Source organism: Antrostomus carolinensis, unplaced genomic scaffold, assembly GCF_000700745.2.
Source record: "Antrostomus carolinensis isolate BGI_N321 unplaced genomic scaffold, ASM70074v2 scaffold16028, whole genome shotgun sequence".
Classification (NCBI taxonomy): domain Eukaryota; kingdom Metazoa; phylum Chordata; class Aves; order Caprimulgiformes; family Caprimulgidae; genus Antrostomus; species Antrostomus carolinensis.
Window position 1 is genome coordinate 336 of NW_010335186.1, and position 23824 is coordinate 24159.

Here is a 23824-nt window from a genome sequence, read left to right on the forward strand (position 1 = left end):
CTCCATGGGAAGCTGCTCTGGAACATCTTGTTCCTGGATTTCCATGCTGGGAAGAGCAGCAGAGGTGACCGGACTGAACCCCCATTCCCTGTCCCTGTGCTGCTGGGGGGGAAGGGAGAGAAATGGGGAGCAAAGTGATGGGAGCCCGGGAAGAAGGGAGGGGTGGGGGAAGGTGTTGTCAGATGTGGTTGTTGTGTCTCACTGTCCTACTCTGATTGATTGGGAATGAATTAAATTGACTTTTCTTCCCCAAGTGGAGTCTGTTTTGCCCGTGACCATCACTGGTGAGTGACCCTCCCTGTCCTCATCCCAACCCACCAACCCTTTGCTGTGTTTCTCTCCCCATCTCACCGAGTTGGGGGAGTGAGAGCAGGACCCCCTGGTCTGAGCTGTGGGTGAAACCACCACAACACCAAACCATCAAACACTTTCTCAGCAACAGGATCAGTGCAAAAGGGAATGACTTGTTCCTCCCAAAGGAGGGTGGTGACCTCGCTAACAGAGGAATCAGGTACTCTAAAAAATCTGGAAAACAGGTTGTGAGATTTTATTTTAAATTATCTTACCTTGAGACCCTGAGGAAGAGAAAGCAACCTGTGTGCAAGTGTCATGCTGGCTGTTTGCAAAGAGAAGTGGGCTAACCCATACACCTCTGTAATTAAATTTATTAATTAATTAAATGGGGTTTGGGAGAGAGAAACAGTCATTTCAATGTCTTTCTGTCTATACTGGGAAGTATTTTCTGGAGCATTGAGTTGCTGTAGAAATGTATTTTAAAAATAAATTGCATGAAAGCCTATCCTCACCTGATCTGTATTCGTTCTGGATTTCCTCAAGCTCATTCCAGATCTCTTTTTCAAACCCAGTCATTCTTGCATGCAGGTTTTTTTCCTCTCTTTTCATCTGGTTCAACTGTTTTTCGTATTTCTGCGGTTTATCCATTTGTTCCAGCTTCAGTGACAGAAGGAGGAGCTTTTCTTCTACTCTTTTTTCTGCTCTTTCCTTTAAATACAGAACACAGGTAAGACATTTTTAAATATGCTCACATTAACCTGCCAACTGTGCGTTCTCTCAGTCTCGCTTCCTAATCCCATGTGTGGCAGCACTGAATAAATGCAGGTGAGGTCTGGTACCCTGAAGGATGAGCCAACCCCCTCTTCCCCAACCAACCAACCAAACTGGGAAAGAGGAGATGGGCTGGGACAAAGGTGCTATTTAAACTATTAGTTTATTTATTAATTAATTTGAAATCCAGTGATTTGCTGTCACACCTTGCAAGAACAGATTGGGAACTCAAACAACCCATTTCAGGTTACTTTCATGTGCTGATCTCAAGCCCAATTTTCTTTTTCTAAGGAGCACAATGCTGTGGTGTAAACCCAGCTCAGCTGCCAGCCTGAGTAAAGAGGCTGAGCCCTGTAAGAGCTGCCTGAGGGAAGGTGTCCTGGTTTTGCTAGGGTAGAGTTAATCTTTTCTTTTGGTAGCTAGAAAGCACTGGGTATTGGTTACAATATGGGATTTGTTATGAGAAGAATGTTGATAACACACTGATGTTTTTAGTTGCTGCTGGAAGTCCAAGGACTTCATGTTTTGCTGCTCTGCAAGTGCAAAGGACTGGGAGGGGGGAAGTGCAGTAATTAGCAAACCCGAAATTGGCATTTGAATATGTCAATGAGATATTCCATATCATACCCCATCATGGTCAGTATATTAACCAGGGTTGACTGGAAAGCTGGAAGATTCTCTTGGGAATCAGTTGGGCTCATTCTGCCATTTTTCTTTTTGCTCTTCCAGGGTTGTTACCTGGTGGGTGGTGAGCAATTGTACTGTACTCATTTTTATATATATTATTATCATTAATTATAATTATGATTATTATTATAACTACTATTTTATTTTACTCCAATTATTAAATTGTTCTTATCCCAACCTACAAGTCTTCTCACCTTTACCCCTCCAATTCTCTCCCCTATGCCCTGGGTGAGGGGTGTGCGAGCGGCTGCGTGGTGTTTGGCTGCCAGGCAAGTTAAACTCCTACAGATGGCAAGAAGTCCTCTCTCTCTTTTTAAGCTCAGCACAGCTCTTGACGTGTGGTCTCAGCCTGATGATGGGTCATATACAGGACCAGTGCTGAAGGCAGCTGCCCATGCTGCCAGTGCCCACTGCTGAGCAGCAACAAGAGCTGGTTGAAGCTTATCTCTGACTGCTTTATCTGCAGTGTTTGTGCTGAGGTTTCCTCCAGCTCCCAGGGACTGAGCTGTGCTTCCACTGAGATGATGTCCAGAGGACCACCAGCTGCTCCAAGCACTGTGCATGCCGGTCTGTACATGGGTGCCTATGGAAAAACACATATCCTCTCCTTATCCAACCTACTTCAGAGTGGCTTTGAAAGCTCTAACTCCTGTTAACGCTGTACTTTTTGGCACAGCAGTCTCCCTTAGGGGAGAGTAGCCAGATACATTGGTGAATTTTCTGCAAAATAATCACAAAAACTATTAGCAGAGGGAGGGAATTCAAGCAGTAGCTTTGGGACAGAGGCTGGCACATCAGAAATGTTTTTACAATCTTCCTGGCTGCACTGAGTGTTGGTTGATTATGAGAGATTCTCATCAGGCAGGATAAATGGAGATTGGAGTTCAAGAATGTTTTAGTTCCAGGCAACTTCTGAAATCTTTGATCAGCAGCCTTCATCCTGGCACTAAGACGCGGTGATTGTGTGTCCATCGCTTCTGAACTCTTCTGCAGCAGAACCAACTGCTCACAGCAAAGGGGGAAAAGCTGGAAAAGCTGGGAAGGAGCTAATTAAGGGGCATTGATCCTGTGCCAAGTGCTGATTGCTGCTGTGGAACCAAAACACACCACGTCTTAATGTGCTGACCGCAGGATGGTGAGATTTTTTGTTTAAAATTGGGCAAAATTAGGGTAGATGATCCCTTCCTTTTCTGAGCTTGTCCATGAGCGAGGCTGGGAGGTGTTCAGTGGTGGCACCATGGGATGGGAAGATGCCATTGTAGGGTACATCAGGGTGGCACAAATGTCAGGTGGTGCCATAATCAGGAAATATTTTATTTTCCAGGATGCCCAGGGCATTGTAGGATCTCCATCCTCAGAAACAAAAACCACTTGGATGAGCTTGAGCCATGACTTTGCTGTTGGCCCCGTTTGAGTGAAGGGTTGACCCTTATGACTTACAGATATCCCTTCCAGAATTAATTACTCTACAATTACATGATTTCCATAACTCATCATTTTGCTGGCCGTGTTCTGAGGCGCCTGGTTTTGTGTTAGGTCTTGTTTTTTCTGTGTGTGAGTTGGTACCTGTAGGATCAAGTCAATGTGAGTGGTGCTTCTCACTCCCACTGCTGGGAGGACTGGAGGCCACCCCAGTGCCCCAGGCTCCTGTCCTGGAAAGTCTTACCAGTCTCTCCTTCACCAAGTTAAGCAGCTGATGCCTGTGCTGAGCTTGATCTTCTTCAGTCCGTGTCAGCTGCACTTCTGTCCATTTCCGATGAGTCTGTATCTGATCCCTGAAGTCACTTACAATAGTTGTCAACCTAAAGTCATAGAATCACAGAATCATTTTGGGTTGGGAGGGACCTTAAAGCTCATCCAGTTCCAACCCCCCTGCCAGCAGCAGGGACACCTTCCACTAGACCAGGTTGCTCAAAGCCTCATCCAACCTGGCCACAAACACTTCCAGGGAGGAGCAGCAACAGCTTCTCTGGCCAACCTGGGCCAGGGTCTCACCACCCTCACACCAAAGAATTCCTTCCTCACATCTCAGCTCCATCTCCCCTCTGACACTTTCAAGCCATCACCCCTTGTTCTGTCACTCCCTGCCCTTGGCCAAAGTCCCTCCCCAGCCTTCCTGGAGCCCCTTCAGGTACTGGGAGGCCACTAGAAGGTCTCCCTGGAGCCTTCTCTTCTCCAGGCTGAACAGCCCCAACTCTCTCAGCCTGTCCTCACAGCAGAGCTGCTCCAGCCCTCGCATCATCCTGGTGGCTGTCTCTGCACTGGCTCCAGTAGCTCCATGTCCTTGTGCTGTTGGTGGCCCCAGCACTGGAGGCAGCACTGCAAGTGGGGTGTCAGGAGAAGGAGATTACAATTATTTTTTTAGTATCAAGACCAAGGTTTAGTCAGTGTTATGGGGGAACCTTGAGTGACTTGAGTAAATTGTTTAAATTACTCCAAATCTCCTCAACAGCTTCCTAACAAGCCCTAAGCTCAATTATTTTATTAATCCTTATCTTGAAGGTTGTACCTACATGTCAAAATGTGATTTTTGTAGTGTGGTCTACTTTAGAAAAATATCTGAGTGATGAAAAATGTTAATTTCCCATTTGAATTAAGTCTATTCAAAGTAGATGAAGAAACCACACTATCCAACTGAATGTCAACTGCATTGCTGGGCACCAGGGAGAGCAGCGAAATCACCTGTGCTCTGAAATCAAAGTTCATAAGGATTAAAAAAGTTTACAACCAAAAGACTACAAACAAAAAGTGATTGGGGAGTTGCCTTTGGGGCAGAAGTTGGATAGAAATGTGAAATCCCACCCAAAGGGAAAAGAGCAGACAGGGAACCAGGGGGAAGAGTGGTGAAGGAAGGCTGCTCATGTCGAATCTGCAGAACACCAAGTTAAACTGTGTGGTTTAGATTTTGCTTTTCTTACGCTGCAATGTCTGATTTAGGGCATGAACCATGACCAGGCGTGGATTTAGGTCCAAGTTGTAGTTGTATATATCAGTTTTCATGCTTATGGATACGCTCTAACTGTAGGAGTGTCATGAAAAAAATTGAATTTATTAATCCCTAAAGTCCTTGCATGCAAACAATAATCACTCGAAATTTGTTTGGATAAAAACCAACAGGTAAGGAGCAGGGTTTTATAACTAGACAATGCTTACAACACTTCTAATATTTAATATATCTTTTCTAATGGATGTTTGAGTGAAAGTGGGTTTTTTAATATCAATTTTACAGCTTTGTATCAGTCTAATGAAGTGATAATTGCCATCAGCAGTCACTGTAAATGTGTTAAAAAAAAACCCCTAATGATAGCAAAATCTCTCCAAGTGATATAATGCTGCAGTTTGCTGCACTGTCTTTTCAAGATCTTCTAGACAAGTAGGTCAGTTTGCCACCATCACTCATTTTAGTAGTTCTAAAGGTTTTATTTTTCAAGAATAAGAACCCAAAGTACTGAGTTTATCACGTACAGTCCTACCACCCACACACGAACATGCTCACAGCCTTTGCTTCCTGGAGCACTAATCCTTGTTGAAAATAGAATTAAATAGTGATATGGTGCTGGTGATATGGAGCAATGCTCAACCTGAGCAGGGGAAGGTGAGGTATAATGAGCTTTTCTGGGGAATAACAGGAATTGTCATCCAAACCCAGTTCTGCAAGGGATGGAAGGTCACGTAGGGATGAAGATATCTCACAGTCAAAGCCACCACAGCAGGTGATTACAGGACTGGGAACCTCCTCAGGCTGATATTGCATGTGGATATTTTCTCATACATATATATACATAAAACCAGGATATTTTAGTCCATCAGGCATAAAACAAATATCTCATGCCATTGCTTGTGTAAAGATTACTGAATGAACTTGGGGGAATATAATTTTAATGGATGAAGATGAATTAACCATGAATGACAGAAATGAAGGTCAACTTTGTCCAAAGGCTCAAAATCAAACTTCACGTAGTTGGCAGTTGGCATTTGGCTTTGCTCTGGTTTCTCCAAGGTTGGAAAAGGAGGAAGAAGGGTATTTTAAAATTTAAATAATTAAAATATTTAATTTTTAAAATTAATTATTTCACACTGAGCTTAGGCAACTCGGAAAAGATTTGGCAAAGCCTTCCTTGGGGAGAACTGCAGAAATAATTGACTTTTTATGAAGTTATTTAACAAATACTGAGAATGACTGGCATGAACCACACTAGGAGTGACGTGAGGTTATGTGGCCAGCGTGATTCAGACCAAATGATCACAAGAGTCTCTTTGGGACACAAATCCTGTGAGCCACAGACAGTGTGTGGCTCTGAGGAAGATGAAGGCGGCTGTCCCCAAGGGACACACTTGAAAGTGACAAGATGATGATTAATAATACAATTGTTATTATTGTTAATATTAATATTTTATGTTGTAACATGGGTTATTTCTTATTAATAATAAACCAGGACCATGTTTTATTTATTTTAAACTTTCTTCAATTAGCATCCCTCCTTCATGGAGCTTACAAAAATATGTCTAGCAGGAGTGAAGCTCCAGAGGCAGATGATTTGCCACAGTACTTGACCCAGCAAAGCCCCCCAAATATAAATAAGGGGATACTTGTGGATACTTAATAAGAGCATACTCCAGTAGTACTACAATGAATTTTCACATGTGAAAATAAATCTACTGGCAATTTAATTGACTTCTTGTGCAGTTGAATGCAGCTGTTCCAACCCAACCAAGCCTGTGAGATAAACATCCACTTCCCCAACTGTGAAGGGACAAATTTCAAGGCAAAACACTCAGGGAATCGTGAAATATGTTTAAAATACATCTGTTTTTCAGTAACAATTATCAGTTTATACTTTCACAATACAACTGCCAGCCCACAGTTGGAGACTGCTGGGTCCCAGGCAGCTGCACAACAACTGAAGAGGTAACTCTGGGATTTAAAACTGATTTAAACAAGCCAAGTTTTATGGGCAAGCTCCACTCTGTTCCAGAAGTTAAATTTTATTTCAGCTCTATTAAAAGAATACATAAATCTGGTAGAGTTTAAAGGAGTGATATAAAAGCAGACAGACATTCCCCAAAGGGCATGTTATTTTAATTAAATTTTATATTAACTAGAATAAAATTGCAATGTTTAGTAAATAAGTGTTTCAGATTTTATGTGAAATACACAACGCCACCTCTTTTCAAGCTTCCTATTTCTGTTGACAATTTCAGTAAGTTCTTATTAACTTTTGAGAAACTTAGCATTTACTTCAATCCCGTTTCCAATTTCTGGCATTGTTCTGTTTTTCCTTGCCTTTAATTTTGGTTTCATTTCTTGTCCTTTTCACATTGTCTTCATCCCCAGCATTCCTTCTCCCTTCTCTGTCTCCCTGTTCTTCTTTCCCTTTTTTCCAGTTTTAATTCATTGCCCACCTTAGCTGTTATTTCCCCACTCACCCCAATTTCTTTTCCTGTTTTCTTGAAAAGAACTTTATTTTCTTTAAAGTTCTAGTCTATTTTTACTTCTGAATACAATTCAGATAAAATCTTAATTAAAAGAATTCTTTATTCAAATACTTTACCATTTTAAGGGGTGGAACTATTGCCTTTGAAATATCATTATTGCAGGGTTATTATAATTAGATTTTAAATTATTTGTGCTGGCTCTGCTATTCAATGCTGGGCTGCTTTGCATTTTTCTGGCTATAGATACCAGATTTTTTTGTTCATTGTATCCTTCCCTGGAGCTTCCTCCTCTCTGAAACTCATCCGGATTAAAATGGCACCCTACAAATAATTTTGCAGCTAGAACAGGAAAAACACACTGCTTAAATAAGAAACAAATAAATCAGGAATCTGTGGGCAGATGAGGCTGTGCAGCTACTTCAGCCTTGTGCCCACCTCTCCTCATCAGCATCACTCATGCTTGGGGAGGATGGTGCAAATGCATAAAGAAAATGTCTTGTTCTGCATATTAGGCAAGTCATAAATTATACCCCAAATTATAATGGTAAATAGCATCTTTGTATTTGGTGCCTTTCTTTTAAATACGGAGAGTTAATTGGTTTTATATCTTTCTTCTTACAAGGTGGCATTTAGCACCTCATTTTAACAATTAACTTGCAAGACAACACACTTTCATTATGGATTTTCATTATTTTATAGCATGGATCTTCATTAACCTTCTCTTAGTGTTTTGAATAGATGTTAATTAATGGGTTTGTTTTGCTGTTTCATGGCAACCTCTTCATCACACTAAAGCATTGAAGGTGAATTATCATAATGAAAACCCTCCATCACCTACTTGAAATCCAGAAGTTGCAGTTCGTGATGCTGATCTCCCTGGACTGTCTTTAAATTCGAGCTTTGGTCAGAGTTGGAAGTCTCTATCTTGCCTAATAGCTGCATTACCTAATGAGGATCCAACAGAGAACACTTTTTTGAGGAGAGACTATCAGCACTTACTTACATTTAAATATGCATTATGATTGCAAACATGGAAAAAAAACCCAGCTGACATCCAATTTAAAAAATTATAAAAAATGAACTTTTCTCACCAATACTTCAGTAAAGACTGAAGACTTGAGCTCAGAGTCACCAAGGCTGTAAGACCTGCTGAAGTCAAGTCTTTGTGGATGCAGGTTTGCTATTACATGCAGGGGTAAGCAACACTCTATGTGTTTGAACAAGGTGCTGGCATCTCCCAAATCTCCTCAATGGTGGCAGGAACCAAGGGACAAATCCTTGAGAGCAGATGCGTGTTGGCTGCCCAAGTGTTGGCTGTCCAAATGTTGGCTGTCCAACACCCAACAGGACCCCAAGAAGAGTGAAGGGAGGAGAGGTCCACCCATGATATTGAATACTTTGGTGGCTGCAGGACTAAGGTGGCACCTGGGGGACCTTGTTCAAAGGATCTGCCTCCCCTTTGGTGTCTGGGTTGGGGTGTGTGTCTGCACAGCCCCATGCTCTCTAGACTCGGGGATGCTCCCAGAACCTGATGCTCTCCCACACTTTTTTTGGTTGAAGATGCTCCTTTCACAGGCTCATTCCTTTTTTAGGGCAAGGGCAAGAGAGATTGGTTCACCAACTTGACTTGTGGGCTGGGGTCCCTCATCTGGGATGCAGAGAACAAGGTGGAGTCATGAAGTGAAGCCAAGCACCTCACATCCTGTGGGGATGGACACACGTGCACTCCTCTTTTGTTGTGGTAGCCTGACCTCATGGGGCACAATGGGCCAGAAAAGCTGGAAATGTCCCATCTGAGAGTTGTTATTTCAGCACTTGAGGGTCTGGCAAGCCAGGGCCCTGAGCTGCTGGTCCATCATCTACAAATGCATGTCTTTGCACCTCACAGGTAGTGTGAAAGTGGGACATCAAGGTCTCCCAACACATTGGAGATGCAGTGCAGTGGAGCAGCTTGGAAACACTGTGGATGCTCCAGCAACTGTGTCTGTTATTTCAAGAGAAGCTGGATGCCCATGTGCCTCTGGAAGATGGAGTGTGAGTGACTCAGGAGACTGGAAGCCACCACAAACCCATTTCACACTCTGTGCAACCTGCAAGTAAACACTTGATCGTGAAGGGCAGTCTGATGTAAGGGATTTGGGATTCAACCTCCCTACCCCTGGTTAATTAATAATTAATAGATACGTGAAATCCCATCAGTTTTCTTCAAAGCTTTTACAACAATTGAGCATGAAAGAATTTCTGGCGAGGAGATGCCACCACCTGTTTGGTATCTGTGGCACATCAGTGTCAAAAAGGTGCCACTGAAGACTCATGACATTGATCTGGTACCTTCTTCCTGTACAGCAACCTGACTTCTCAGAAATCCTTCCCTTTTTTCTTTCTTACAATCATGTGAGAATAATTTTTTGCTTTTTCAGCTGAGGAAGTTTATTCTGCATCCTGCTCAATGTCTACCCTGACTTATTTTTACGTGATTTTGTGTCCTGTTTCGTGTGAGTCTGACATTCACACCTGCTCCATTCCCCATTTCCAGGTGAAATAGAATATTTTTCATACATATTCAAGGAGACAGATGTCCAAACAGTGTCTTTTACCAGAATTCCAGGTAAGATATCTTTATTTAAGTTCTGTCATGGGTAGTTTTTCCTTGATAGAGGACCTTGCGTAGGCAAGATACTTGACGACTGGCACGGTGCCTTGTGCGGCAGAGTTGCAGTCAAAACACAGTGATGAGATTATATAAAGTACCAGAGTGCATGAAAAATTCAATGTCCTATATCTGCTCAATCCTGGCAGACACTGGTGATGTCTGGTTGGGAGCAGAAGCAGAGAGCCATTGTGCTGTGGGTTTAGAAAACTGAATTTTTCCAGTACAGCTGTATTCTTCTGAAATATGACTCGATGATCCTTGTGGGTCCCTTCCAACTCACAACTTTCTATGATTCTATGATTCTAATGCTCCCAACTGCTGCTAGAGGCTTCAAAACTGCTACAGAGCATAGTGGACCTCCTTAGCTATGAGGAATAAGAGGCAGTGGTAGCAGTTGTCTGCTGTTGGTTAACCTACTCCACGGAGGAAAAAAACCAACAACATTCTGACAGAAAACAGCTTTTTTCAAACCTTTTTCATTGTTAAACTTTAAAAAGCCTTAGAAATACTGCCAAAATTAATATGGAGTTGGAGGTGACATGCTATTACCTGCCACCCTCCATCACCTTACAAATATAGAAAACACAGCACATTTAGAAAGGCCTTTTTTAGCTCCAAAATGCCAACAACTGAAATTTCCAGTTGCACTTGAAGCAGAGTCAAGGTCTTATGAGTTCAAGGATCTTATAAATTATATTGGGAACCTGTAATGTGTCACTGATGATCTGAGGGTCCCCAGATCCTGCAATGTTTTAATTATCTGTTATTACCTTACAACTATTACAAATGCCACTGCCACTCCATAGTGTCACAGTATCAATAAAGTCAGAAAAGACCTCTAAGATCATCAAGTCCAACCATCAACCCAACACCACTGTCCCCACTAAACTGTGTCCCTAAGGGCCACATCTACTCTTCTTTTAAATCCCTCCAGGGATGGGGACTCCACCACTGCCCTGGGCAACCCCTTCCAATGCCTCAGAACCCTTGCAGCAAAGAAATTCTTCCTCACATCCAATCTTATCGCTTCTTGGCCTTTTGGTTAAGGTTGAGTGTGTAGTATCACAGAAAACTTACTTTTTTTAGTTAAAAAATTTTTTTGACATATTGAATAAATACCGTATCGGTCTTTAAAAATGATCAGCAATTAGGAAAGGAAGATCTATATCTATATCCATATCTATATCTAATCTAGATCTGTATCTATATATCTATATCTATATCTATATCATATATCTACATCTGTGTCTATATATCTCTATCTCTATCTATATTTAATCTATATCTGTATCTATATATCTATATCTGTGTTTATATATCCATATCTATATCTATATCTATATCTATATCTATATCTATATCTATATCTATGTCTATATCTATATCTATATCATCTATGTATCTATATCTAATCTATATATCTATCTATATATCTATGGCTATGTCTATATCTATATCTATATCTATATCTAATCTATATCTATATCTGTATCTATATATCTATATCTGTATCTATGTCTATGTCTATATCTGTATCTATATAACATATAATTTATATCTATATCTATATCTCTGTCTCCATCTATACCTATACATATGTATAGTCACCACTCACCAGGTATTCCACTGTTGGTTTCTCTACTCACCTTCTTCTCAAAATCACTCACACAACTTTTGAGGGCAGAGTGAAGGCCACAGATCTCTTTCTCAGCCCTCTGGGCCTCACACCTGAGGATGCTGATGTCTCCCGACAGCTTGGCGATGCTCGCCTCGCATCTGCAGACAAACCAGAGACAGGGCAGCCTCTGCAAGGGGATGCTGGAGGCTGGCTGAAGGCAGGTGCTGGTCTCCATGAGCTGCTGATGGATCAAATCCATCCCCCTGGGACCACCCTGGTGAGGAGCAAATAGGCAGAGACATCCCGTTGCAGCAACCCCCATCCCTGTTCTGCTTCCAGACGTCACTGCCCATTAAAATGCTGCTGGGGGTGATGATGAGGAGAGAGGAGGCAACCAGGGGCAATGCCTTCCACTGCAGCATCGATGTCCGTGGGCTCCTCCAGGTACCCACAGGCTCCAGGAGCTCACCCTGCTGCACCGAGTCCTCCTCCATGTCCCACTAATAAATTAAATTAAATCCGAAGCGTAAATCCAGAGTCTAACCTGCACTCCGAGCACCCCCAGCTTTGCTGGGAGAGATCATTTTTACAGCAAAAAAAAAGGGTATTTTGTAAAGGAGCATTTCTGGTTTGCTACTTGAACACTTCCAGATGCATTCATCAAAATATCTCGTCACATTTAAAATGGACAAACGAACAGCTTGAGGGTGGCGGCGTTAATTGAGTAGCCTGGGGATTGAATAATATTTGACCAGCTCTTCTTTCCAGATTGTATAGGTGACTGTTTCAGCATCTATCTTTAATGTACATATAGACATACACATTGTGTGTGGATGGTGTAAGTATATTTATTTACAGATATCTATACAAAATATAGATATTTTAACATTGTGTGTGTGTGTAGTGTATATGTATTTATTTACATATATCTATATAAAATATATTTTAATACTGTGTGTAGTGTATATGTATTTATTTACATATATCTATATAAAATATATTTTAATACTGTGTGTAGTGTATATGTATTTATTTACATATATCTATATAAAATATAAATATTTTAACACTGTGTGTAGTGTTAAAATATTTATATTTATATAAAAATAGTGTATATTTATTTACATATATATACAAATTATGTATTTTTAACATTGTGCATGTGTAGTGTATAAATATTCACATACATTAAAAAATACATATTTTTTAACATGAGCAAGAAAACTTTGCTTAGTATATATGTTAAGATACATATAGCACCACACATACACTTAACATAAACAAGGAGACACAGACGTCTCCTCCTGCACCCCGCCTTCATGCTACCCCCCAAAAAGAAACTACTTGCCCCAGTACTTAAAACAAGAGTGTGGAAAAAAAAAAATATCCCAAAGCCACAAAATAGTGCACAATTTAGTATAAATAACAGAAGCTGAGTGAGGAAAACAGCTCAGTTTTTAAATGCCAGAGAAATTATCCTCCAAATTAGCCACCGGATAAAGCTGATGCTGCTGACAGAGAAAGGATCTGAAGAGAAATTTTGACAGTTTAAATAGACCAGGTTTTTGTCATCTCCTGATGATGCTTAGATATTGTGGTACACCTACAGAGCCTGTAGATCAAGGAAATCAAGGAAAAAAAGTAGTTACTGCAGATAATAGAGGCTTTGTACAAAGGCCAGAGCTTTGATCAAAAGAAACCAATGATTTGGAAAACAACCACAAAATATCTGAGAAGGTGAACAAGGATTTGGAGAGGGAGCTGGCTGGCGTCACAGCTTCTCCAGCTGCAAACCTAGAGGACAAGCCAGGAGCTGGTGAGGGGAGGGTGTGGGAAGATGTGGTGGGCTAACCCCTTGGCTGGATGCCAGGTGCCCACCAAGATGCTCTATCACCCCCGTCTTCAACAGGATGGAGATGGGAGAAAATAAGATGGGGGGAAAAAAACCCAACAAACTCATGGGTCGAGATAAAGGCAGTTTAACAAAGCAAAAGCAAAGGTTGGGCATGGAAGCAAAGGAAGAACAAAATATTTATTCTCTAATTCCCACCAGCAGGCGATGTCTGGCCACTCCCCGGGAAGCAGGGCTTCGTACGCGTAGCAGTTACTCTGGAGGACAAAGATAAATAAAAAATGCCCTCCCTTCCCCCTCCATTCTCCTTGCTTTTCTTTCTGAGCAGAAGTGTACACATGGCATGGAATATCCCTTTGGTCAGCTTGGGTCAGCTGTCCTGGCTGTGTCCCCTCCCAAGATCTTGCCCACCCCCAGCTTACTCAGGGAGCACTGCTCCGCAGGAACCAAAACACTGGTGTGTCAACAACACTTTTCCAGCTGCCAATACAAACCCCAACACTATGAGAGCTGCTATGGGGAAAATCAACTCCATCCCAGCCAGACTCAGTACAGGGGACCAGGGTCCTGGGGGGTGGAAGGTCCCTGTGGGGATGGGGACAGGCGGCCCCATGGGGGTTTGGGAGTTCCTCCCACCCGCAGAGCTGGGTGGGAATGTGAAGGTACACATGCACAAAGGACACAAGGGTGTAGCTAAGATGCAAGGGTGATGAGTGACTGGAACCACACACAGGCCAGCTTTTTCAACAGAGATGATTGGGAAAATCCCACCTCAAGGCAACAACTACCAGGCTTTGCAAGAAGTGCGCAGCGTGAGAAGAGGATTAAGGGATCTGTAGCAGCAAGAAGACATAACTTCAGTTACAAGAGAAAGGAACATGAATATTCTATGCTAAGAATACTTAAAAAAAAGAGGATTTAACAACAGGATCCAAAGAAAACTAGGCTTGCAGCGTGGGATTGACACAACTACATTGATGTTATGGTGTAGCCTGATGGGTCAGAGCTGTGCCTGGGGACCTGCAGACATGGTGAGGTTTGCAAAGACCCTCAGCACTGCTGATGTGCCTTTAGTCTCTGATCCTGTTCAGATCTCACTTTCCTTACACATAATATCATTATTATGTGCAAAGCAGTTAAATGCATTATTGCTGTTTGTGAGATTGAGTCCTGAAGAGCGTGGAGATACTTGGGACTCACTTAAATCTTGCCCTAATGTGATATTTCTTGCAGGAGAGATTCAGCAGCTGACGATGAGATCATGGTTTTCCCGTCATCTAAAGCAGAGGCTGGAGAGTGTGGAAGCAGCAGTGCAGATGGACTGGGAATGGTACAGAAAGCCTGCTGGAGATTGGCATGTAAATTAAAAAGTATAAAGAAATAAAAGCCTCTGACGGCTACATCAAAGCATTTAATTAGAGACAGGAATATAGCTACCTGCAATATGTCCAAGGAGCTTTTTCCTCCAAAGTCATGGAAGGAAGAGTATATATTGGATTATTGTACTTGGTGAAGCATATTCCAAAGGGTTGAGTAACTTCCCAGGTACACACCAGGGCTTTTCATTGTCTAGTGCTACGTTGGACTTCTCTGAGCAACAAAGAAGTCCACAAGAAAATAAATACTGTGCAACCATCTATGTAAAGTGTATTTTTTTACTAATTTGTTCGTGCATTTATTCTTTTGTTGGTGAGGCTGAAGAGAATGAATTAATATTTGTCAGAAGCGTGGCTTTTTTTACAGTTGATTACCTAATTCTTATTACTGTAATATATACTCCCATACCCAATGGAATTAATTATTAATTAATTATACAAATAAAAAATAGAGTTAATTCAATGGGAATGCCACTACAGCTGAGATGCTGAAGGCTGGTTTGTTTTTTTTTTTGAAGATCACTGCTATTTGACAAATAAATGTTTACATGGTTAAGAAATGTAATCAGAAGGTCCAAGAATTAATGGACAAACACCTCAGCAGTTGGTGAGATGTCTCCATATACTTGATTCATCTACTAGATTAAAAGAATAGACATAATTTGGATTATCATAGAGTCATTAAGTTTGGAAAAGACCTCTAAGGTCATCGAGTCCAACCATGAACCCAACACTGCCAAGTCCCTGACTAACCCATGTCCCTCAGCACTGTGTCTACACGACTCTTCAATCCCTCCAGGGATGGGGACTCCACCACTGCCCTGGGCAACCCCTGCCAATGCCTCAGAACCCTTTCAGCAAAGAAATTCTTCCTAATATCCAAGATTACAAGAGTTAATCCACATTAATCCTTTACACCTGGTAGAATATAGGAAGATGAACCACCTGTGAGAAAGAGTTGTGGCTCCATTTAAGTTCCATTTAATCCCAGATAGTTTTGTATTAAAGCTAGGCTACAAATTAAGAGAAAAACTGCCTTTGCCAGTTTGAATTTGGAAGATTTCTATTAATTCTATAAATGTGAATTATATGACCATGTGCATTTGTCTCCAGCATCTCTGGACTCTCTTCAATAGACACAGAAATTTTAAATCCTGAAACTTAAGATCAAAGAAAGAGGAAAAATTAAAATATTAATCATCAGTGTAACAGCAGTTCTCAGCCTGTCAGTCCTGGCTCACTCAGCCACGACGCCTGGGGCAGGTACACAGCTAAGGGTTGGCATTTCCAGAAGGGAACTTCATCAGCAAGAAAAACAAGAAAGAGCTGATGATTCATGAATCACACAATACTACACTACGCTTTAGCTCAGTGGCAAACATTTGCATTAAACTGCATTACAATATTGCTGTTGAAATGCCCCTAAAACGCCAGCTCTGGTTCCACACTACCAATGTGTTTGGTGAAGTTAGAAAACCTCCTGGTTTCTCCTTAAAAAAACAAATAGGGTCTAAGGATTCAGTTTCCAGCATCATAAGGTGATGACTTTGGTGCCCTCTTGATAATATTTCGTGTGTAATTCCATATGTGTGTTTTTGGGATCCTCTCTTTTACCATGGGAAAGGTCAACCAGTGCACTCAAAAAATGGCCAAGGAAAGAAGAGGAGGAGGGACTTCAAGTGCTCAACACAAGACTTCAACACAAAAGGGTTGTTATGGACCTCTCCAAGTGCTCCACCTCTTGTTTCTTCTGTTTTTTTGTTGGCTTTGTTTTGGGGTTTTTTTTTTCCCTTTATGCAAATAGAAGTGGACTGGTCATATTTTCCTCCATATTTACCCAGTTTTCTGTTTTCCCCACATGCTTTTTATTTTCTCTGCTGTAGGCAGATGCTCCAGCACAGAAGATGGGAGCAAGCTCCGTGGGTGCAACTGATGAAGGGAAGCATCACTCCTAGGAAAACACTGGGAAAAGAGGAGCGAGACACTTCACCCATCAAAATGTTATGGCTTTGCTAAAAGCACCTTGTCTACAGAGTCTGCCAACCCGAATCTGAAAACACCAGGAGGCTCTTGCAGGATCACCTCCTACTTAGTTCCAATGCTAATCAGCCACAAGGTTAAAAAAAAAAACAAACCATCTTTTTCCTGCCAGCTTTGAATGTGTTGGCTTCAGCTTCTCACTTTGGATTCCTGGGTCTCTCTGCAGATGTCTGGAGTCCTTCGATACCCTGTGATTTTTTTTTTTTCCTTTCTCTCCTGCTAGTTATACATGGAAAGGAAATTTTATTTTTTTTTTTCTTATAAACTATACATAGAACAACACTTTCCTCAGCCAGAAATTTTCCTCATCCCACTGTGGGGTTCCCAGCTCTTCTTTACACCATATCAGGTTCTTTCAGAAAGGGGACTCTGGGCTCAGCACAGTGTTCTGGTGACAATCTCTGTGCTGTACACAGAGCTCAAACAACATCCCTATTTATTACTGTTCCTCTGCTTCTCTTGGCTAAGACCATATCCCTGGCATTTCTGATGCTGCATCATTGTAAGAGCTCACTGGAAGTTATTTACATGCTGTATTCCCCAACCTTTTCAGGGGGCACTCAGTAGTGAAACAGTCTTTCATTGATTTATAAAATATATATTTTTTTTTCAGTCAGCCCTTATTGCCCATTTTCCTGGTTATTCTCAATTACTGCTTTGTCCTCATTTGACAAATTGGCCAAACTTGTCAAAAAACACTTATCAATAGCAGTGTTTTATATGAAAAGCATATGACTGGTCTCTGGGGGAAAACAAACAAACAAACAAACAAACAAAAAAACCCATAAGAAACATGCCAGTTCAGGGAGATTTTTTCCTTATTTTTTCTCAATATATCAGTTCAGATAGTTCTCAGCCCACGTGCTCTCTTGATATTACATAGCACAGTTTCACACCTTTTTTTTATTAATAATATTTTGAGCTACTAAGTGCCCCACAGAAGTCCACCTGTGTTATGTACATGAAATTACCTGTACCAATGAAAACTTATAATCTCACCAAAAGAAGAAATCAAGTTTGTTCAACAAGATCTGCTTTCCAAGAGACAAAAGTAAAGATTTTATTGAAACCATTTATTTAGGAGAGCCTAAGTAGGAGGGAACAACCACTTCAGCTGAAGTCTAGCCTGACTGGAGAAGAAAAAAATTCTCAAAAAATGTTAAAAGTGTGTGATGGAGAATGAGAGAGGAAAATATCTTTATTTTTCCCTGACATGATAATTTTTCTAACATGGAGAGTGGGAAGCACAGATCTGGCACTAAAATAGAGATATAAAATGAGTGTAAAATACATTTCTGCCCACTCTGAATCTGCTGTGCATAAATCGACTGGCAGAGATAAAAATTAGGGCCACTGTGCAATCCTTACCTTGCCACTCTCCCACGCAGGTCTCCAAGACCATGGATGTATTTATGGTCCAGACTTCGAACAGCAAAATTAGTTTCTACTGTGGCACCATCTCTTGCTCTTATCTGCCTCTCCAAAACCTGTAAATTCAAAATCATTAATGCACTTTTCTGCTTTGGGTTTCGTTTTTTGTTTGTTGGTTTGGTTTTTTTTTTTTTTTCATTTCAAAATAGATTTCAATTTATGGCAGTAGGTCTAGAAGCTTCTTTTTCTATCTTGGAGAAAGTAACTGTAATTTTCTTTCAAAAAATCAATATCTGCATAAATAATATGTTTGCTTTTATCTTTAAAAAATGTGCTTTATGTTGAAAAGACTAGCAGGCAAAAATTAGGAAATGTAAAAATTGAGAAATTAATTTTATTTTCCCTCTCAAAACCTCCTCAGTACAGTGCAGCCCATAATAAATAACACCACCAAAATACACCAAGCAAACACACCTAGAGAAGAGTATTTGATAATAAAGGAAAAAGGTTTGATTTAGATGCTGATAGCATCTTAAGGGTTTTTCTAGCAAAACACTCCTGCACATACTTGAACTGGATAGGGTTAGAGGAATTGGATGATCTGAAATAAGTAATTGGTTTTATAGTATTGCTTATCACTATAATAACAAAATATCAAAAATAAAATTATCTCGAAATCAACACAGACCCTATTTCTAATTCAGATCAATTTCAGGTCAGTCACGATTGCGTACTTCTTGAGATAAATGTATAGAAGATCAAATATTTCTCCAAGTTAATGAAAAACAAAATGTATTCTGAATTTAGTGGCATTTTTAGGACATTTAACACTTAAGAGGACAAAACAAATCTCTGGAGAAGTTTATTTCATGATATTTTTTGTGTTTTATACCTTTGTCCAAAAAAAAAAAGAAAAGCCAGATGGTGTTGGTAAATTTCACATACAAATTTGAAAAACAACAGCAAATAATCACAGGTCTTTAGCTAGAAAAAGGGCATTCCATGCATTTCCAGCACAGAATCATCAGTCAGTTTAAATAAAATGCAAAACTGAACCTCCATTCCAGTCTGCACTGAGCTTTGTGGTGAGTTTCAGCAATATTTGGTTAAGTTTGCATGCAGACATTATGTGGAGGCTCATAGAACATCTCACCAGGAAAACTAAGAAGTAAACCCAAACTTGAGTCTCGATGTTATACATTAGATGAAAATACAGCTTTCTCCTTATTTCCCTTGAGTTCAATCTCCTGCACTCCAACAAAGCTGAAAATAAATAGAATCTCACCCTTTGAATTAAAACAACCCCTAAAACCATTAATCTGCTTTTTATTTCGTTGTACTTTTCTTTTTTTAACTTATTTACTTTCCTTTGTCTACTCCCTTCTGTTTTCACAAGCAGCTGCAAGTGCCACTACACAAGAAAAATAAGAATTTTACTAAATTATAGTATTCTTGTTGAGTATTTTTCCACTCCTGAAGCCAATATTAGTGTTTAGTGGACCACGGTCTAGAGTTGCACCACTGAACAGGGAAATGCTCCTTGGTTTTATTACCTCAATGTCCTGGCTGAGCTTTTTAACGATGCTGGTAATGGTCTGGATGTGGTTTTCCAGCAGCCTCCGGGCAGAGCTCTCCCCATGCTGATAACCTTTGCTTCCCTGGAGGTAGGAGATGAGGTCGTCTTTGATTTGGAAAGCTTGATGGAGGAGGAAAGCCGTGGTCCTCTCCTGGCTGGATAACCGCTAAACGCTCTTCCAGCACACGAGTCCTGTCTCCAGGGTGAGGAGGTGTGGAAAAGTCTCTCCTGTGAACACCAAAAAAGCTGGTGTCACACCAGTCATGGTCACAGAATCCCAGAATTGCCTGGATTGGAAAAGCCCTTTGAGATCATGGAGTCCCATCATGAACCCAACACTGACAAGTCCCCAACTAACCCATGTCCCTCAGCACTGTGTCTACACGACTCTTCATGGTGAGCAAGCCAAGGGATGCAGGTGTTGTTGTCCACAGTGGGACCAGTCTCAGCCCCATCCATTCAGACTGTTGACTGTACCAGGGCCTTTGATGCTCCCCTGCATTGCCTATGCATCCCTGCAATGCCTCTGGTAACAACACAGGGTAACATTTGGTATTGCTCCATCAACGGTCTTGGTGACGTAAACGACACTTTTGCAGCTATCAGGCAAAACCTGTAGAGCTGAAGGACCTGGATTTATTTTCAGAGACTTTTGGGATACTTCTATAATATGTTATCCTTGCAATCCTTATTTTAAGCTCTTCCTATTTCGTTTTGGCAAGACAAAATGAGCACACCCAGTGACCACCTTCAAAAACACCCCGGTGGGTGCAGTGATGCTCATGCAGAATATCCCTGGGAACACACTCTGGCAGGAGAGCTGGTGCCAAGCACAGCAATGCTCCTGCTTGGTTTTCTATTATTCACACATACCCACTGGAAAGAGGATGAAATGTTAATGGTTTTTTTACAGTTATCCCCTCCCCATCCGCCTGCTGAAACCCAAGGGAATAACCCAGGGGTTCAAACATGCTCAGTGAAACTGCATGTAAATATAGAAGAGAGGAAGGATGTTGCAAGGATCTGAAACTGGCAGGTACAGAGTGAAGCTCAATTTAGACAGGCACAATCTGGAGTTTTAGGGAAACTAGAAACCATTCACTTTTCTTTTTCTTTTTTTTTTCCTTTTTTTTTTTGTAAAAAGACAGAAATTTAATTACTGCAGAGATCTGGGTTTGCATGTTCCCCAGACAATGAAGTTTGGTTTATATCTTAGTTTAACCTGAATGACGTATTTTTTTATGCTCTCAATGCTATAAGAAGTACCCTTTCACCACACAAGTTTAGCTAAACCTTGTAGCTTAATGATGAAGAAAAATACTCACTTAGTCATTTGGGAAATAAGTCATAATGCATTTTCTCTCGATCTCTGAATTTAGACCGCTATAAATAAAAGTTCTGATGTAAAAATAATTTTTAAAAAAGAAAGGAGAAGAGGAGAGAGTTCAGCTACCCTACTCGATCAATACCCAAAATGCAAAGATGATGGTTTAGTGACTGAAGTGCATCTAAGGATATTCTGCAACGAATTTTGCAGCCATATGGTCAGTCGTGATGTTCTGCAGCTGGTTTATGCTTGTGTGTACCAGGAGCTGCTTCACATTTGTCTGTGCAATTAAGGTTTTAAAATAAACCTAAGCTTTGTCAGCCATGAAGTACCAATGAGATCTGGACAATTAATTTCAATCTCTTCTTGGTAAAAAAATAAATATCAAAATGATTGGGTGAGGTTGTGTGAGGTCTCTTCTACTTGTGACAGCAGAAGTCACTGGTTGAAAATGAAGCATGTCCACAATCTGTTTTTTTCCCCTTCAGTTTTCAAAAGCATCTCGTATCTTACAATCTTTGTTTTAAATAAATAACTATAAATCGTGTTTTAGAAGAAAATGGTTGTATGAGAATGTATTTCAGTGAAGTCCACTGATACACAGCTTACCCTCCTCAGCCAATCTCAAGACTTAGGTGTGAGATCTGGTTACGGCAGCTCGACAACTTACAAATTCTTACTCGACTTGCCCGTGACCATGATTGTAGAGCGCAGTACACGTGGGATGGGACACCCTGACTCAATGCACTCCAAGGTAAGTGAGAAAATCTTGCAGTCAGATTCCTCCTAAGGAGTCCCAGGGAATTAATTCCCTTTGGGCAGCCGAGCTGGTCCAGCGACTACCGTAACCAGAAGGGATGGGAGTTGTTCTCCAGTCCCTCTCTCCTGCTCTTTCCTCTGCTCCTTTTCTCTGCTCCCAGTCACTCAGCCCCATTTTTGCACCAAGGAAAGAACTGAGGAGGCAGAGAAGAGAAAAAATAATAATGCATAGAAAGCTGGAAACCAGCAGTGACTCATCAGTCTAAGGAGAAGTTTTGCTGTCACGATTACCGTCTCCATCCTCTTGTGAAGGGCTGGAGCCTGCAGGACACTCGTCACAGCCAGCACCCAAACCCAGGGGACTTCTGAGCCTTTTCATGTTGGACAGACTGGACAGACCCCAAGCAAGCTGGCACCAGCCTAAACACAGACGTCTGGGAGCATGGGAGATGACTACTTTGACTCATCCCTCATAAATATCTTCCTCCTGGTTATGAGGCTGGGGCTGTCATCAGCCTCTACCCTCTGTCACCTTCTGTCAGTTTGAAGGCCCGTACACATCACCAGCACAATAAAACACCCTCTGTCAGCACCAGATTTACCAAAGATTTTGATCCCTCACTTATGAAAATTAACTTCTGTCACAAACCTCGCTGGCCTTCTAATTTGATTAATATTTTAGGTTTGATTTTAGTTGGCTTTAGTAGAACTATCATGGACTTAGGAGGTCCAAGCCACTTTGATTTACTAATGACCTCCTTCAAAAGAGCCGAGTGTGCACAATAAGCTAACCCTGCAATCTACTGCTCTGAACACATCAATTATTATTATCAGTCATAATTAACCGCTGAGTGGAGGAGCCAAGAAGGTTTTCTGATTCCAAGGAATTCATACCCTTAAAGTACTCTGCACCAGTTGCTCGTACCCTGTCAGGATGGTTTCTGCAGGCAGAGCCATCTCCTGTGGCTCAGGCCCAAGGCAAATGAGATGTCAAAAATACAATGATACAATCTCCAACAGTATCCTGGGCTGCAACCCCAGTTCTGGGGCCACCAACAGCACAAGGACATGGAGCTACTGGAGCCAGTGCAGAGGAGGCCACCAGGATGATGCCAGGGCTGGAGCAGCTCTGCTGTGAGGACATGGAAGAGGGGAGATGGAGCTGAGATGTGAGGAAGAAATTCTTGGCTGTGAGGGTGGTGAGACAGTGTCCCAGGTTGGCCAGAGAAGCTGTGGCTGCTCCTCCCTGGAAGTGTTGAAGGCCAGGTTGGGTGAGGCTTTGAGCAACCTGGTCTAGTGGAAGGTGTCCCTGGGGATGGCAGGGGGGTTGGAACTGGATGAGCTTTCAGGTCCCTTCCAACCTAAACCAGTCTGGGGTTCTGCGATGATTCTATGATTTTATGTTCCATTCTCCAGCTGAATTACTAAAGCCCACACAGTCTGGGTGTTACCAGCAGAGATACTGCTGGAAAATTCAGGGAGCTGATTGAATAAGAGCTCCCTGGTCCTGGACAAGCTGCAGAATCTGCTCCCAGGATACTGAGGTTTAGAGAGCTGGGATGAACTGTCTGCACCAGAAGACATCCCAAACCCTCAGCTCAGGTGCTCATGTTCAAGAGAAAGCACATCAAGCAACTGAAAGAAGAAAACAAAGTGGGGAAGCGGGAGTTGGGTGAGATCTACAGTCTGGGGACAGCAGAGATGGTGGGAGCTGGATGGATGGAGGTGGGAATTGGAGAGCTAAGAGGTGGGTGAAGGTGAGCTGGTTCATACCGCTTTCACTTTATCAAGTAGGAGAAAAATGTAAGTGCCTCTGTATGGCAGCCTCAGCCTCTCTGTCACCCTTGACAAGTGTCGTGGGAGAGGGACAGAGGCATCTGCAGGTCCCAATGCAGCTGGCTGGATGTAGGAGTTTAACTTGGCTGGCAGTCAAACAACACACAGCTGCTCGCACCCCCCTGTTCTCCCCCCCCAACCCAGGGAACAGGGGAGAGAATTGGAGGGGTAAAGGTGAGGAGACTTGCTGAGATAAGAGGAATTTAATCATTGGAATAAACAATTATT

The 23824-nt window shown here is 41.7% G+C and overlaps 1 protein-coding gene across 1 annotated transcript; it reads right to left on the minus strand.

The window, feature by feature from the left end:
• Positions 1-806: 806 nt before the first annotated feature.
• Positions 807-19961, minus strand: FAM81B (family with sequence similarity 81 member B; the record flags this gene model as incomplete). The annotated part of the gene is given in 7 exon segments (XM_010174469.2): positions 807-1002; positions 3419-3554; positions 8027-8133; positions 11488-11617; positions 18096-18214; positions 19652-19831; positions 19833-19961. Coding segments are annotated over 7 exon segments (997 nt in total), but the record flags the coding sequence as incomplete, so codon positions are not given.
• Between the last annotated feature and the right edge of the window lie 3863 nt (positions 19962-23824).